This window comes from Caretta caretta, chromosome 7 (genome assembly GCF_965140235.1).
Source record: "Caretta caretta isolate rCarCar2 chromosome 7, rCarCar1.hap1, whole genome shotgun sequence".
Taxonomy (NCBI): Eukaryota; Metazoa; Chordata; order Testudines; family Cheloniidae; genus Caretta; species Caretta caretta.
In genome coordinates, this window is record NC_134212.1 from 58,948,556 (window position 1) to 58,963,594 (window position 15,039).

Consider the following 15,039-nt stretch of genomic DNA (forward strand, 5'->3'; position numbering starts at 1 on the left):
GGTCAAATCTGTTTTACAACAAATTGTTTTAAAACCTTTCAGTAATATCTGAAAACCACCCTCAACTACAAGACAAATATAGAGCCAAATTTAACACACAAAAAAAAGGAGCAGCATTGCTGTGAGTTGCAAAGCCCATGACTCTTGATATACCACCGTGCTCCCTTACCTCAAAAGGCCCAGTGTTTGTCACAAAGATCGTGTTCTCGCACATATAGCATTACTTGCGGAAGGTAAATGTAGGCCAGTGTTTTCTTTCAGGTTTCAGAGTAACAGCCGTGTTAGTCTGTATTCGCAAAAAGAAAAGGAGTACTTGTGGCACCTTAGAGACTAACCAATTTATTTGAGCATGAGCTTTCGTGAGCTACAGCTCACTTCATCGGATGCATACCGTGGAAACTGCAGCAGACTTTATATACACACAGAGAATATGAAACAATACCTCCTCCCACCCCACTGTCCTGCTGGTAATAGCTTATGAAGTGAGCTGTAGCTCACGAAAGCTCATGCTCAAATAAATTGGTTAGTCTCTAAGGTGCCACAAGTACTCCTTTTCTGTTTTCTTTCAGTTAAACATCTGCACCCACACAGACGTCAATAGCTATACCTATGGCAATACTAAGGCGTAGCACCACAGCAGTGACTAAAGCCTATACATTCTTTCTGGGTTACTTGCATGCATGATCATGAAGCCTTCTGTAAAGCCTCTACTCTTGAATTTTTTTGCACAAAACCCATTGTATGTTCACAGAACCTATGCAACAAAGAGGTACTTTCATATGCTGTTTCTGTATACTACCTAGTTGATACTAACCTTATGACTTTAGTCATACAGCCGATAACATTATGGTAGGTTTTGCGATATTGTTCTCAATGACCTTGTATCTCTTGGATTTTAAAGAATATGCTCGCAGCAAGTGGCAGCTACCTCTTATAGATCTGCACTTTTCTGTATCTCCTCCATAAGTTTATCAAAATCGATTGCTAAATCAGAAGACCGCTGATAGCAAATGTCACACTTTTATCCTCTTGAGTGTGTGTGTGTGTATGTACACATGTATGTGTATATATTTATACGTTATGTAACAGTAAATACACCACTCACTCTTTTGTGATGAGGTCTGAATGCTAACTTGGTAGAAAGAAGTCCTCGATCCAAGCCTCTATTGTTGACAATTGCCTTCAATGCATTACCGAATCTCTGTGGTTTTAAAAGCTTGAAAGAACAAAGAAGGGACTTTCATTGCTGCGTCCTAGATTTCTTGCTCTTAGGTTTTGTGTCATTCACTGCACTGGTGAGCAGGCAGGGGTAAATGTTTGTGTTTGTTTGTTTAGAAAAGTCTCTTTACAAATAACCAGAATACCCTGCCCCCAACGCATGCCCCCTCCCCAGTTGGACCTTGTGATCTAGCATATGACAGGATTTGGACAGCTTCAGGTTACAGACTTGGCGAAAGTAGTCCTGCCTTGTGTTGAGGAATAACAGGCACAAAGTTCCTTCCCTATCAGTTACATCTTGCAGAGTCACTTAGCAGGAGCTCAGAGCAGCCTGCATTTTCTTTTGTACATGAGTCACATGCTGTGTCTCTTGAGCCCTTTGACTCTGTGCATCATATTGCAGATTCAGCTGTCAAAGTAAAGTTGTAGAAGGTCCCACACCATAACCATCACCTGTTCCTCTGCCATGGCAAGTAGGCTTGGAACCATGTTTTTCTATTTGCAGAGTTTGCTTGTTTATCTAAAATTTCTAGTTAATTTTCAGTTGTTTGAGGTTTTTAATAGGATTAGTGATAGGATCCATTAAGATGGATCCAGAGAAGCATTAAAGTGTAAAGTGCTACATTTAATATGCGAATATAATGCATTGAATAGACAGGTACCGTTTTAGGTGCTTAAAATACCTGGGAGAAAGTTCAACCGTTACTGCCAGAAAGAGAAGGAGGTAGGAGGGGTGCTTCATGGTCCACCCCGGAGAATTTCACTGTGCATGCAGATGCCAGCTCTGACCTGCTAGCATAAGAATGTATAGGCCTTGTGCCAACCAAAGGCTTACCGCAGATAGTCTGGAGCCCTTTGCCATTAGACTCTGGACATAGTCTTCAACATGGGGGCCAAGCTGGAAAGGAAGGCAAATGCTCTGCTAATCTGGTTTGATCACCATCACCTCAAGAGTGAGGCCATGGCTCTTCCATTTCCCTCTTGAGGTAAGAGATGTGCAGTTATGAGCTTCCCAAGGAGACTGATGTAACCTCCAAGGGTGCTTTGAAACACAGTATGATACCTCTGTCCTGGCCTAGTGCCAAGTGCGGGTAGCCACGTGGGTTGCTATGCTACCCCAGTCTGTTGTCTCTGACCATTGATAGTGGCTCCTAAACAATTCCTTCCTCCATATTGTACTCGGAAATCACTTCAGTTTGCCACTTTTAATCTGTCACTGACAATTTGCATCTAAGGTATTGGTCCTTTTCTTCTACCAGTGCTTCTACCCAGCCAAAACCTCCTCTGGGTGGTTGGCCATCTTATCAACCTAGAGCACCCCTTGCTGACTTTAGAGGCATCTTTTTCATCCTGTGTGTGGCTTTTAATCACCACAGAAAAGGATGATCTGATCCAGAGTGACTTCTGGATATTTATGGTGACCTTCAGATTGGGATGGTACAGCTATACCGCTATCCCTTAGTGAGTCTCAGCCAGTGTCCTTGTGCCCACCCTCATCTGACCTGGATCTGTGGATATTGTAGCTGATCAATATCTGATCCTCCTGTTGGAAAGGGTTGTCCACACATCTCAGATAGGGTTATCTGCCAGCATCTCTCAAACAAGTTATGGCTAGGCCTCTGCTAAGAAAAAAAGATTGGACGAGACTGCCTTGGTTAGCTATCATCCAGGATCCTTCAGGCAAAGATATCTGGGAAGGGAGGGGCAGTCCAGCACCAGTAACGTTCGACACTTAGGTTGTTTGAACACCATTCAGTGCATCAGGCTTGGCCATGGCATGAATTTGCACTAGTGAGGAAAATCCGTGATGGGGTTGGGGCAGGGGAACATTTGTTCTTCAAGAAATGTTATGGTTTCTGATGCAGAGCAGTCTTGCAACTTGGCACGTAACCCCAAGTGTGCTTCCAAGGGGATAGTTATGGACTTATATAAACACAGTCTGTCTGTCTAGCAAAGAATCGTGGTGTTGCTGGGTACTAGTTCTTCTCAAAAATGTTGCCTTGAGCCATCCTAATCCCAGCTAGATAAGGCCTTCTGCGCTCCTTGTTCTTCCATCAGACCTGTTCACCTGTGCAGGAGGCCTCCATAACATTGAGTGAATGGATTGCCTCAGCCTCGTGGCTCTACTTCGACGTCCTCCATCTCAAACCGACCCGGACAAAATCAGCTACCAAGCGGTGAGCAATTTCAGTGCATTCTGTGAGCTCCAAACCTTTGACCTTGCAGCAGAATGGTGCTGTAAACTGATGCATCACTTTCAGTTCTAAATATGTTCCTTTCTTTGCTATCTTCTTTGTAGTCTAATATTGTCTAAAAATAGTTCTGAAGAGTAATAATCCTATGAAACTGGAATGTTAATGATGAATGCACATCTTATTAAAATGATCGGTTTGAAGTATTGGATTGGTATAACTACTATTTTTGTCATGTTTACAGAGTTGATATACAAGGAGGTCATGGACCTGGAGGAAAGGACCAAGAACGGGGTTATACGTGGACAACCAGCCCCTTTAGGTTGGTTACAATAAAAGCACTGTACAAGCCTGATCTATGTGGTAAGCTAGAAAGGCGCAAAGCTGATCGAATAGTAATAGTTAATATAGCTCAAAGTATGACTCTAGAATTTCAAGAACACTCTGGCAGAAGCTGTTTTCAGCTAATTCACTTCATCAGTGGTGATAATTGATGCTGGTGCTCTGCTTTGGAAATGTAAAGCACTATACAGAGATTAGTTAACTACCCCTCCCAACACCCCCATGAAGCAAGGCTTTGGGACAGGGACTGTTTTTTTTTGTTCTCTATTTGTCCAGCACCTTGCACAGTGGGATTCTTTCCTATGATTGAAGGTACAGCTACACGGGAAGCAGAAACCCTCAGAAGCGAGACTCAGAGCCCGGGTCTACAGACTCAGGCTCTTGCTACGGTACTAAGAATAGCTGTTTAGACATATGGACTTGGACCCAACCCCACCTAGGCTTCACAGCCCGAGCTCCAGCCCAAGCTGCAACAGCTGTCTTTAGGACTGTAGCATAAGCCCAAGTCTGTAGACCCAGGCTCAGAGACTAGCTGTTGCAGGTTTCTGCTTGCTGTGTAGAATACCCAAAGGCTCTTAGGAGCCACCACAATACAAAAAAAATCCCCATTTTACAGGTGGAAAACAGTGCATCTGGGCCAAGGTAACACAATACGTCAGTAGCAGAATTCAGATTAGAAATCAGTTGCTAGCCCTCTCTGCTCATCCATTAGATCAGTGTCTCCCAAAAGGGTGACTAGCTAATGAGATTCCAGTGAGCATCATCAGAGACGGGCATTTAATCAACGCATTCACACCAAGGTGGATGCCAAAACTTATCCTCCTAAATAAGCTTGGCCTGAGTTTCAAAAGTATTTAGTGCCCACTGTTTGTATTTCAGTGAGACTCCGTCTTCCTCCTGCAAATTCTTATAGCAACAGTGCCTGGGTTTGCCTGGCCAATGTAGAAAACTGCAGTGTGATGTCATAAAGAGGTCAGCCTTTACCAAACCCTCCTGAAATCTTGGCTGATCCTGATGAGCATGCTGCTCAAAGTGCTTGTTCCCATCCTCAGCTCTTCTGTCTTTTAATTTTGGGGCACCTGACACTGCTCCAGGAAATACCCCTTTTTATTTTCTGTGGTATTCTCTCCCATCAGCAACTCCTCACTACTTGACATTAATTTCTTATGTTCTGCTCTTGGGAATCCTATTATATATTTTAATAACTTTTCTGCCACAGTTCAATAGCTCATGATTAGACATGAGACTTGTAACTGTTTCATACCAAGCTGCTTTCCTCTTGAATTTGCTTTAAAATCCTCATTGTAACTTTGTTACATCTCTGCATAGCTACTATAAAAGTACACTTTAACACTTGCATTTAATGTCTACTAAATATTGAGATCAAATTTCTCACTCGTACTGTTTGCCTGAATAATTATTTTCTAAACAAGAACGGCCTTTGTAAGCCACTCTTGTATTTTTGTTATCAAATACAGCTGGGTCATTAGAGTACCCCCTTTCCATGGTTGGAGGATCTGTGGCACAGGGTGGGATAATAACTGCTATTGTTTCCCTATGTAATCTTGAGCAGCTGAAAGTGAGTAAAGCACCAGGAGTCCTGACTCCAACACCACCATTTTCTCAGGTGGCCAAAGTTCAGAAGTTTTGAGCACTAAGCAGTTCCCACTGAGGTCATGGAGCTGATGAATGCTTGGAATTTCTGAAAATTCAGCCACTTTTAGGCTTAAGTGTATAGTTAGGCGCCTGCTTTTAGGGTTTTGGAAAATCTTCTTGGGCTTATGTAGAACTACTTGCCATTACCTCCTTTTTCTCTCAGCCACACTTCCGAATTTGGCACTCAGCTGTAAGTGTTTATCTCAGATTTACAAGCATCCTGTACTGGAAGTTCCATGGTTTTTGGCACAGATTAATGGTTCAGAAATATAACCCTTCACTTAAATAAAAAAATCCTCAAATCTTATTTAATAATGGACTCCAAGAAATCTCTTCTTGAGTGGCAAGAAAAATTAATGACCAGTAGAGCGAGAAGTACTAATGCAAGTATTAAACCATGCAACTGTATCTGCAACTGATTTGCTGTTTTGTTTCTCATAGCACAGGTGCAGCAATGATCAATGGTTCACAACATCCGTCGTCTTCTTCATCTGTCAATGATGTGTCTTCAATGTCAACAGATCCAACATTGGCCTCTGATACTGACAGCAGTCTGGAAACATCCGCTGGACCTCTGGGTTGCTGTAGATGACTACTTGGTCTTTTAGGGGGGAGGGGAGGGGAGTCCTTTAGTAATTGATAGGGCACCTTTAAGAAAATCAGTGGTATTATTTTTGAGTGTTTTTTCAAAAATAATTGTAGGATTCATTTTAAAGTGCTGTAATTTTAAACTGTAAGTTGTGTTAAAAGCAGCCACAAAAATGTATTTTTTTTTTTGCTGTAATTAACTCTGTAAAATATTAAACCTGATAATTTTATCATGGTTTTAAGAAATCTGCATATTTGCTTTACTATTATGCTGCTGAACTTTTTTTTACTGAATTTGTAAGATTTGTTTGATCAAAGCACACATTAATGTTGTCTCTGCCGTATCATGTATTATTTAAGATTTTATAGGTTTTTCAATTTTTTTATTAGAATTTTTTCCAAATATTTTGTTCATGATTATCCTTCAAAGTTATATGCTTGGTCACTTGTCTTACCCATGTGGAAGAGAAATAATACGTTGTAGCCTGTCATAGCTTTGGGTATAGCTACTGTAGTGGTAGCAGTAAACACAGAATCCTTTAATTCTGTCTACTTGCCTATAACAATTGAATAAAAGCAGCAGTTAGTGAGTTTCATTAGGGAAACCGTTTATGACCCATGGCAAAGTCACCTCATCTGAGAGGCAACATAAACATAAAGCAAAGCATATCTTTATAGCTGCAGAAGTATCCAGCCTGCCAAAAGGGTATGGTGGCAGAACTGTGGCATGCTGAAGCTTATGATCTCATAAAACAAAAAGAGGATACTTCATGAATAATACGTTGCAATGCAAATAAACTGTTTACTTCTTCTAGCTGTTAGCCTGTTTTTGTACACAAAAAACAAGGTAGGCCCAGGATATCTAGATTGCCAACAGGGAAAACTATACCTGTAGTTATACTTTCACAGAGCATGTGGTTCTTTGGAGTTTAAGTTCCTTATTTTCTGTGTTAGGATAGAGCAGTTTTGTGTTGGGTGTGTGTATAGGAAACCCCATCTTTTTGACCACTCTTTCTTCACCCAGAGTAACTTATTCCTGTAAACCAATCACTGGTGGGAGAACCTCAGGTTGTAAGATTTCTGTAGCTAATGCATTAAGAGAGCAATATATGCCATGGTAAAAATGGGGGGAAATAGCAGTGCTGGATAAATCGTTTTTCTCTTTCACTTCACTGTCAGACCAGCATAGCAGAAATCTTAATAATGGTTCTTTTTAAGCCATGAATGTTCAGTATCTTTCAGCATTGAAGCCCCAGCTGTCAATGCTCTTTTTTAAAAAAAAACAAACAAACAAACATGTAGATCACTTGCTAAGTAGTCATGTAAAATGGTGCTGCTCCTTACAGAAGTATGTTAACTGTTTACATTTTATATTTACAGAATGATTTGTGTGTAACTGACTGACTTTGTTTATGAATGAGTAAAACAATCATCCGGAGTTTATTCCTTTGAAAAGTGCAGATTTCTCAAGAACCTAAGCTATATTGATTGCCTTGTGAAGATAAATATTTTGTGTAGTGAATTAAAATGTGGAAAGGGATTTAAATTAGTGACACCTACAGAAATGAACTTTTAAACGAAAAGCACAGGAGTCTTGCCAGGCACAAAGCTGAAGAGAGTGTCTAGAAATAGCTACTGAGATCATCCAAGAATGAAACTAATGCTGCTCAATGTCTGGTCTTTTAGAATTTGTTGGATAAATAGAAGAAATATCCTTTTTTAAATTTATAATTGGAAGAGGGAAAATTGCCTTTACCCACTTTATCGTCCCCAATTACGTTTTACTGTTTTCAATATCTAACAGAAATTAGACTTTTTAAAAAAATAAAAGAAGGGGTTGCAAGAAATAGTAATGTCTCAAAGAAAGCTGACAGTCAGTTGTTGAAGTGCAAAGTTGTATTTTCGCTACCTGGCTAGACCACTGGTAAGCGATAGCGGTGTGTAGTTTTGCTGTTCTCACTTATATCTGATATTTCAGTAGTGAGCTTTAAAACACACACTTACTAAGGCAATTATTTTTACAGAACCCCGCCAAACTGTATGTTACCTAAAAGCTGATAGGCCATACAATGGGGATTGGAGTAAAGCATACTTTTTTTCTTGTTGTATTTGGACCAACAGGGCAGTTTATTTTGTGTCTATCAAATTTTCAACTGTGACATAAAGCCAACTGTATTTGGTCATGTATTACAGGATAACATCATTATATAGGCCAAGATTATGTTCTGGTACACTGGTGTATACATCCAGAGTAACTCAGTTACAAGTAATGAAATTACTCCTGGTTTATGTCAGTGTAACAGAGCACAGTTTGGCCCCAATCATTCTTGTTTTAGCTGAACTCTGGAATGGTAGTCATCTCTGGCACACACACACACACCCCTCGTCTTAGATTCCAGTTCACTTAATTGCTCTTATTTAAGTGCTCTTAAATGAGTTGTAGTAAGACATTTTATTGGCTCCTCCTCCTCTCCCGCCCCCCCACCCCCTCTCCCATCTTAGATTTCTCTAGTGCTCCCCGCAGTAGGTACCGGAAGTGAAGAGGCCATTTATAGAGCAAGAGACCACTTCAGTCAGGATGGGGCATACCAGCACCCATAGTCCTCCTGGGTCCCACCTTTCTAATAAGTATCCAGATTATTGCGGTCTGTATCTTATGCAAATTAGGTGCCCATCACAGGCTCCTGGCAAATTTCCAGTGAAGCCCGCTCAGCCAGGCCAAGTTAGGGCTCTGCAGGTCTAAGCCATTGCAACAGTTTGCTAGTCTGAATTCTCTTTTTAGTCAGCGAAATTCATTTTATATTTCAAGGACAATTGCATATGGATGCAAACAATAAGCAGGTGGCTAGCTAGAACTGTCCTGCTTGTTCTTTAGAATTGTCCTGTCCATTGCTGTTCTCACATTATGTCTAATATCCAATACACGTTATATTTCTGATGTGTTAAGTATCATTGAACTTGGTTTATTATTTTGATAAATAGTTCCATAATGTTTCCATCCCAACAGTCTGTGCTAAAAGATACACAGCTTTTCCACCTCTGGGCTAGACTGCAGCTGGAATCCTAGACTAGTAGTGAACGAAAGTGACCCACATCTAATGTCCTATGTCAATTGAGGTGGACACCTGCCCACTAAGAACTGAATGAATTCACGCTTTCTGGCTAGTTGCAACAAGTCCCAGGACTGAACAGACAACTCCTCCTAGAAGTGGGTCCTTCCAGGTCAGTATTAAACACACTGGTGGGAGAAGTTTGTACTGTCTTTGCCTGTGCTTCTACCTGTTTTGTGTGTTGAGGACTTCACTCAGTGCAACACAAGGAGGCAGACTGTCTTTAGCTATCTTATCTTATATAAACTTCTGTGTGCTTAAATCAGCTAAAGTCCGTTTAAATCACACAACAATACTGATTGGTTTAATAACCCTGTATGCTAACATGGTTAGGCCCAGTCTCCACCAATTAGCTCATTCAGGTAAATGGCCCAATCTCTGATCCAGGGTAACTTTTCCAGCTTGGGGATCTAAATTAGAAGAGATTTTGCTATATATGGAATAGCAGCTTTCATGGTATAAATCCCCACAAAGCAAAAGAATAGCTGTACAAATTATCTATAAAATGTCAAGGAATTTGTTTAGGATAGAGCAAGCCTTGATTTTACAGGTTATGGGTGACAGTGCCCTCTACTGGTATACTGCACAAGTAAGTAGAACAATGAAGTTAGATGTGTAGATTTATGATAGCAGCGTTGGCCCCCAGACTAACCCATTCCAAGTTCGAATGCAAGATCTAAGCACCTGACAGGCCAGTCTCTAGTCTACACATGACTGTGCTGGTCCCACATTAAACATACAATGCACCCATCTCAAACTTAGATACACTCCTATAAACCATCAAAAATACTAGTAGTACACATAAACAGTGTTATACGCACTGTCAGTTCAGAACATTTGGGAGGAAGAGAACATTCCAGTTTGTGTCTGGTTTTCATGACTTGAGTCGCTGAAGTAGTCCAGGATGGACTGCCAATAGCTGAATATTTTTCTAACCCGCTTTATAGCGGTTTCTGTTGTTGTGTTAGGTCTTTGTATATTCCCATTAATGTTTCAGTTGACCTACCTTTCCCTACATAGTTATAAGTAAGTTGGAAGACTGGAGAATGGAGATGAATTAGAAGTCATCTGCATTTTTTCAATAAGGCTAGAGGTTCCTATTGGAGGAATATGTTGTATGTGTAACTCTTTTCAAACTTTCCAGCTCACTTAATTGCTCTTAAGTGCTCTTAAATGAGTTTCAGTAAAACATTTGATTGGCTTCTCCCCATCTTATTTTTCTCTGCATTACAGAAATTTTCTTTGAATAAAGTTAACTTCACACATTTCCACTTCCACTGCTAAAAGTGAAACTAGTTTATTATGGAACTACCTCACACAAACTTTCTGTGCTTTCTTGAGTAAACAGAGCTAACCTTCACTATTGGATCTACCCTGAATGTGAAACATAAAGTACATTTCCCTTTTTAAAAAGCCCAGCCTATTGGCCAATGTTGAGACAATATCCGTAAGTATGTATCATGTATACTTCCCGTACGATGTTCATGTGTAACATATAGCTCACATACAATAATGTACATCCAGAAAATTGTGTTAGATGTAAATTGGTGACTCTATTATTGTAGTCTGTTTTTTGTAGGTAAAAATAACTTAACTAGTAATATCAGTCCATCCTTTACATTTTACAAAAGGAATAATTCTTGGTAAGCTTTGCATACAGATGAATTACTTTTGTAGGCCCAATATCTAGTCTATTTTTGAGAGTTCTTAAACTTTTAACTTGTTACTAAAGTTGAGCAAAACTGGCTGAATTCTCGTGATCGCTCCTCCTGCCCCCTTCAATGTGGATATGGAAATGTATTCTGTCCTGGGAAGTGTGGAGGGGAAGGACACACCTTTTAAATATGGAAAAATGACAGTTCGTTTTCTTTCCCATGTGCCACCCTCCCCTCCCTCATTCTTTTCTACCCCTTCCCAATAAGCCACTGGTGGGGAAATACTGAGATCATTGTGGTTTTTATCATCTATGCCATCGGTCATGACACGTGCACCACTGGAATGTATACATTGTTATCTAGTATGTCAATTGGTTATAATGATATTTTAAATAAAAAAGGATAAAAAGTTGTTTGATGACCACTCTGTAGTTAGTGTTTCTTCATTGCAGCTCTGGGGCTCTAAAGCACCGTGTATTTGCCTCAGTCGTTTGGGGGAAGACTCTGTTCTTCATGGTGCCCAGGTCTGTTACGGTGGGTATGTCAGCCTGCTTGAGGGCACAGCCAGACCTGTCAGACACTGGCAACAGGGGAATGCACCACCCCCTCCTTCTCCCACCCGTTTTGGCTTTCCCAGCACTCCTTGCTCTCCTGAGGAGAATTCCAGTGTTGGAGGTCTGAGCTCTGCCCGCTGGGGTGATTCAGGCTCTGCAGCTCAGCTGTGGCCTCAGACTGTGCATCTACCCCTCAGCCGCACTGTCCCTGTATTTGGCTGGGGAGAGAACCAAGGGCATTTCTGTGGCTGCTCCTCCACTCTCCTCTGTCAAGTGTCTTGTATGGGAACAGCGTCTCCTGTTGAGTGGGGAGAAGGTCGTGTGTCCTGGTCAGGGCTGGGATGGATCTGAAAGGGTGTAGACACTGGACACAACACTGACCCTGATGCCGGAGAGTGCAGTAAGGGTCTTTGGGTCCCTGATCCCTCCACCTGCCACCACCTCTAACAGGCCTCCTGAAGCTTCCCTACTGCTCTCCCAGGCAGTGGCTCCAGGGATTCAGGCTCCCATCCTAGGCAAGGTGGGCCTGGGGCTTCAGGTTTGTGCACAGGCCCATTCTCACACTCCAGCCTGCTCTAGGAAGCCCAGACAGGAGGAGGGACAGAAAGACTTGCCTCTTTTGAGAGCCTCTCAGATATTCTGGGTGACTGGTGCTCACTGCACTGCTGTGAGAGATCCCTGTGACGGTGCCATGGGAAACTCGGCATATGAATCAATCCCCTATCTTAATGCAGCTCTCTGCTTTCTCCTCCAGCACACTCGGGAGAGTTATTTAAACTGTGAGAGATTTCTTACAGCCACTGCTGTGTGTCTCTGATGGGTAGAGTATTTTCAGAGGGAAAGGTGCCTTGTAAATGAAAGTTACCATTAATCTAGTCTGTGCCACTTGAGTAAAGTGTATGGGGACAGCTGTATTAGCGGCATGTCCCCTGAGGAAATACTGGTAACTTAACGATGATTGCTGTTTAATTGCAAAAGCATTCAAATAAATTTTTAGCAGGTGCCATGTAGTTGACTAATGTTGATAGCAGGAGTGACAGTCTAAGCTCAGCCTGAGGCTTTGGGTTTAGCTGGCTTTGGTTTTGGTGACGTCTAGTCAAATAGTTCCAGATCAGGGAAGGTATGTGGCTGTGGTCTAGCTGAAACCTCAGGTTTGGTTTTGGTTTTGCAACCCAGCAGTGCTTTGAACCCTTGGCGGTTGTATTTTATCATCTTTGCTCTCCCTTCAGTTCTGGCTAAAATGCAGCTCGGGATGGGGAGGGTGAAGGGGGCCGACTGGCATCCCATAGAGATCCCTTGTAAATTTCTGCCGAGATCTCAGCTCATTAACAGACTGGGATTCTCAATAAATCAAAAGAAATCTTCAACAAGAAGAGTGTGTTTATCTTGACCCTGTGTGGGGGGGTTCTTTGGTTTACAGATTTTTTTTCCCCTTGAATATAACAAGTTCTGACATAAAGATAGTGGCTAGATTCTTGCATGAACAGTGTGCCTTGCTTTTTGGGGGAGGGGCCCTAAAAGTATTAAACTCATTTAAAATGTCATTAATTCTAGGAGTGGCTATCTGGGTTCTAATAACCCTGCTTCACACACTAGAAGCATCGCAAGCAAAGAACCGAATAAAGCCGTTCGGCCGCTGGCTGTCTCTCCATTCAGCCCTGGGACCCAAGGAACATTCCTCCTTCCTGAGTTGCAGCCGCTTGGCTTTGTTGCCTCATGCGGAGTCTTGTATTTGCTTCATTGTTAATTTCATTTCCTGCCTCTCTTCCTCTCCCCTCCCCCATTGTTGGCCTTGTGCACGTGCCACCTGTTTTAGAGGGGGGTGGAAGGGAGTTTCTCCACGTGGGATGGTGGTCAAGGATGCCCTCCATTGCAAGGGCAGGCCTGCATCTTTTGGAAGAGTGTAAGAATGAGTCTGTCCCTTGTGGAATAGGCTCCACTCACTGCTGGGTCAAAGCCAAATCATTCTTTGGGGGTTGTCATAACACAGGATCATCACCTGCATGAAAGAGTCTTGATGACGAGGGGGCAGGGGCCAAAAATCTTCATGAAGCTGCTTCAGATGTCAAGGTGAAACAAACAGAGCTGTTGGCTCTTCCAGCACGTATGGGTACCCCAAAAAATTGAGTAAACCAGGCTCCCTCCTTTATGTCCCTGGAGCATGAAAGCCTAGAACAGCAGCCTCATGCAAACCTCAGTAGGAGCTCATCTCCCCCAGGCTGTAGCTGTTTCTTTTTGTGATAGTGTCTTGGCTCCCGTAGGAGCAGAGGTGTGTGTGGGGAGGGGGGGGGGGAAAGGAAGAAAGTGGTGGTACCTCCCAACACCACAGCTGTTAGATGGCATAGAAATGCACAAAAAATGCCCCTCCTCTTTCTTGCATGCTTTGATCAGCTGTGAATGGCTAACATTGGAATTGTCATTGTTAGGCTTCAGTGTTAACACCCACTGAGCAGCTCCTCCAGCTAGGGTTTCAAATGGCCTGCAGCCTCTGACAGACACCACTGCAGTGGTTAACGGACAGACTGAACTGAACGTGTCCTGCGCAACCGTAAGGGTTAGCGGCATCTTTACCAATCTAAAGCACCGTATAGGAACTGGATAGTATGTATAAAGAGAAGTTTATGCACACGGTAGCCAGCAGGGGGCGGTATTGGCTCCCTGAATTGCCTTGTCAGCCCAGTCTGACTTGCGTAAGTGAAACCACCACTTCATGTAACAGAGGCTGCTATGCAGGTGCCAGAGAGTAATGGAGGAAGACTGGATGGTTCATGTGGGATTTGGGAGAGAGCTTCAGTTCCCTGCTCTGCCATCGCCTTCCTGTGTGACCCTGGACAAGTCACTTAGCCGCTCTGTGCATCAGTGCAGTGGGATCGGTAGTACTTCCCTGCCTCACAGGGCAGTGTGAGGATAACTACATGAAGGACGGGGCGGTGCCAAGTTACTGTCGTGATGGGGGCCATAGATGTAAAACATCACAATTTGGTTGCTATGTCTGTGGATCAAGTGCCACAGAGAGGAAAATCTCCTGCTCACATTATGGAGCGGTCTCCTTGATTGTCACTGGAGATGCTAGTACAACATGTATCCCTCCTGCCTTTGCTGTCTAGTCACAGGAGGGATTTGTTTTATGATAATGTTGTAGGAAAAGTGGCCTGAAATGACCAAGGAGCCACTTCAAATGTTACTTATACATTGAATTTAAAAAAACTGGATCCTAATTCCCCTGGGTGCGTGTCAGGTGGCTGGAATGGAGTCAGCTGAAACAATTGCCAAGGCAAAATGCTGACAAGTACAGCTCCTTTTCAGGCCCTGCAGATGGCAGGCTACTCCCAGGAACAAGCAGCTGATCGACAGCTCTTTAGAGCACTGCGCTGGGGCAGAGGCTGGGTGTGGAAAGGCCGTTGCTGGCAGGGGAGGGGGTGTGTGACTGTTACTTCAGCAATTTCACACTGAGCCACGTTTTAAAGCAGTGGTTCTCAACCAGGGTATGCAGAGGTCTTCCAGAGGTAGATAAACTCATCTAGATATGTGCCTAGTTTTACAACAGGCTACATAAAATTGTATCTGCATCTGATCTGCAGAGATAAAGTGGATAGCTGCAGATTTGCAGAGCTCTATACATAAAAAGCACTAGCAAAGTCAGTAGAAACTAAAATTTCAAACAGGCAATGTCTTCATATATTACACCTTGAAATGTAAGTACGGTATGTATATTCCAATTGAT

At 42.6% G+C, this 15,039-nt stretch overlaps 1 protein-coding gene across 7 annotated transcripts in view; it reads left to right on the forward strand.

Moving 5' to 3' along the window:
* MAPK8 (mitogen-activated protein kinase 8) overlaps nucleotides 1-11,173 on the forward strand; it is a 127,252-nt gene extending 116,079 nt beyond the window's left edge. For 4 of the 7 annotated variants that reach the window (XM_048859120.2, XM_048859121.2, XM_048859122.2 and 1 more), the window contains 2 exons: nucleotides 3,655-3,732; nucleotides 5,855-11,173. In XM_048859120.2, coding sequence (XP_048715077.1) covers nucleotides 3,655-3,732; nucleotides 5,855-6,000 — 224 coding nt within the window. In that variant the 3' untranslated portion in view covers nucleotides 6,001-11,173. Of the gene's footprint in view, nucleotides 1-3,654; nucleotides 3,774-5,849 lie in introns of all 7 variants that reach the window. The other 3 variants (XM_048859125.2, XM_048859126.2, XM_048859127.2) reach the window with 3 other exon arrangements.
* The last annotated feature ends 3,866 nt before the right edge of the window (nucleotides 11,174-15,039 follow it).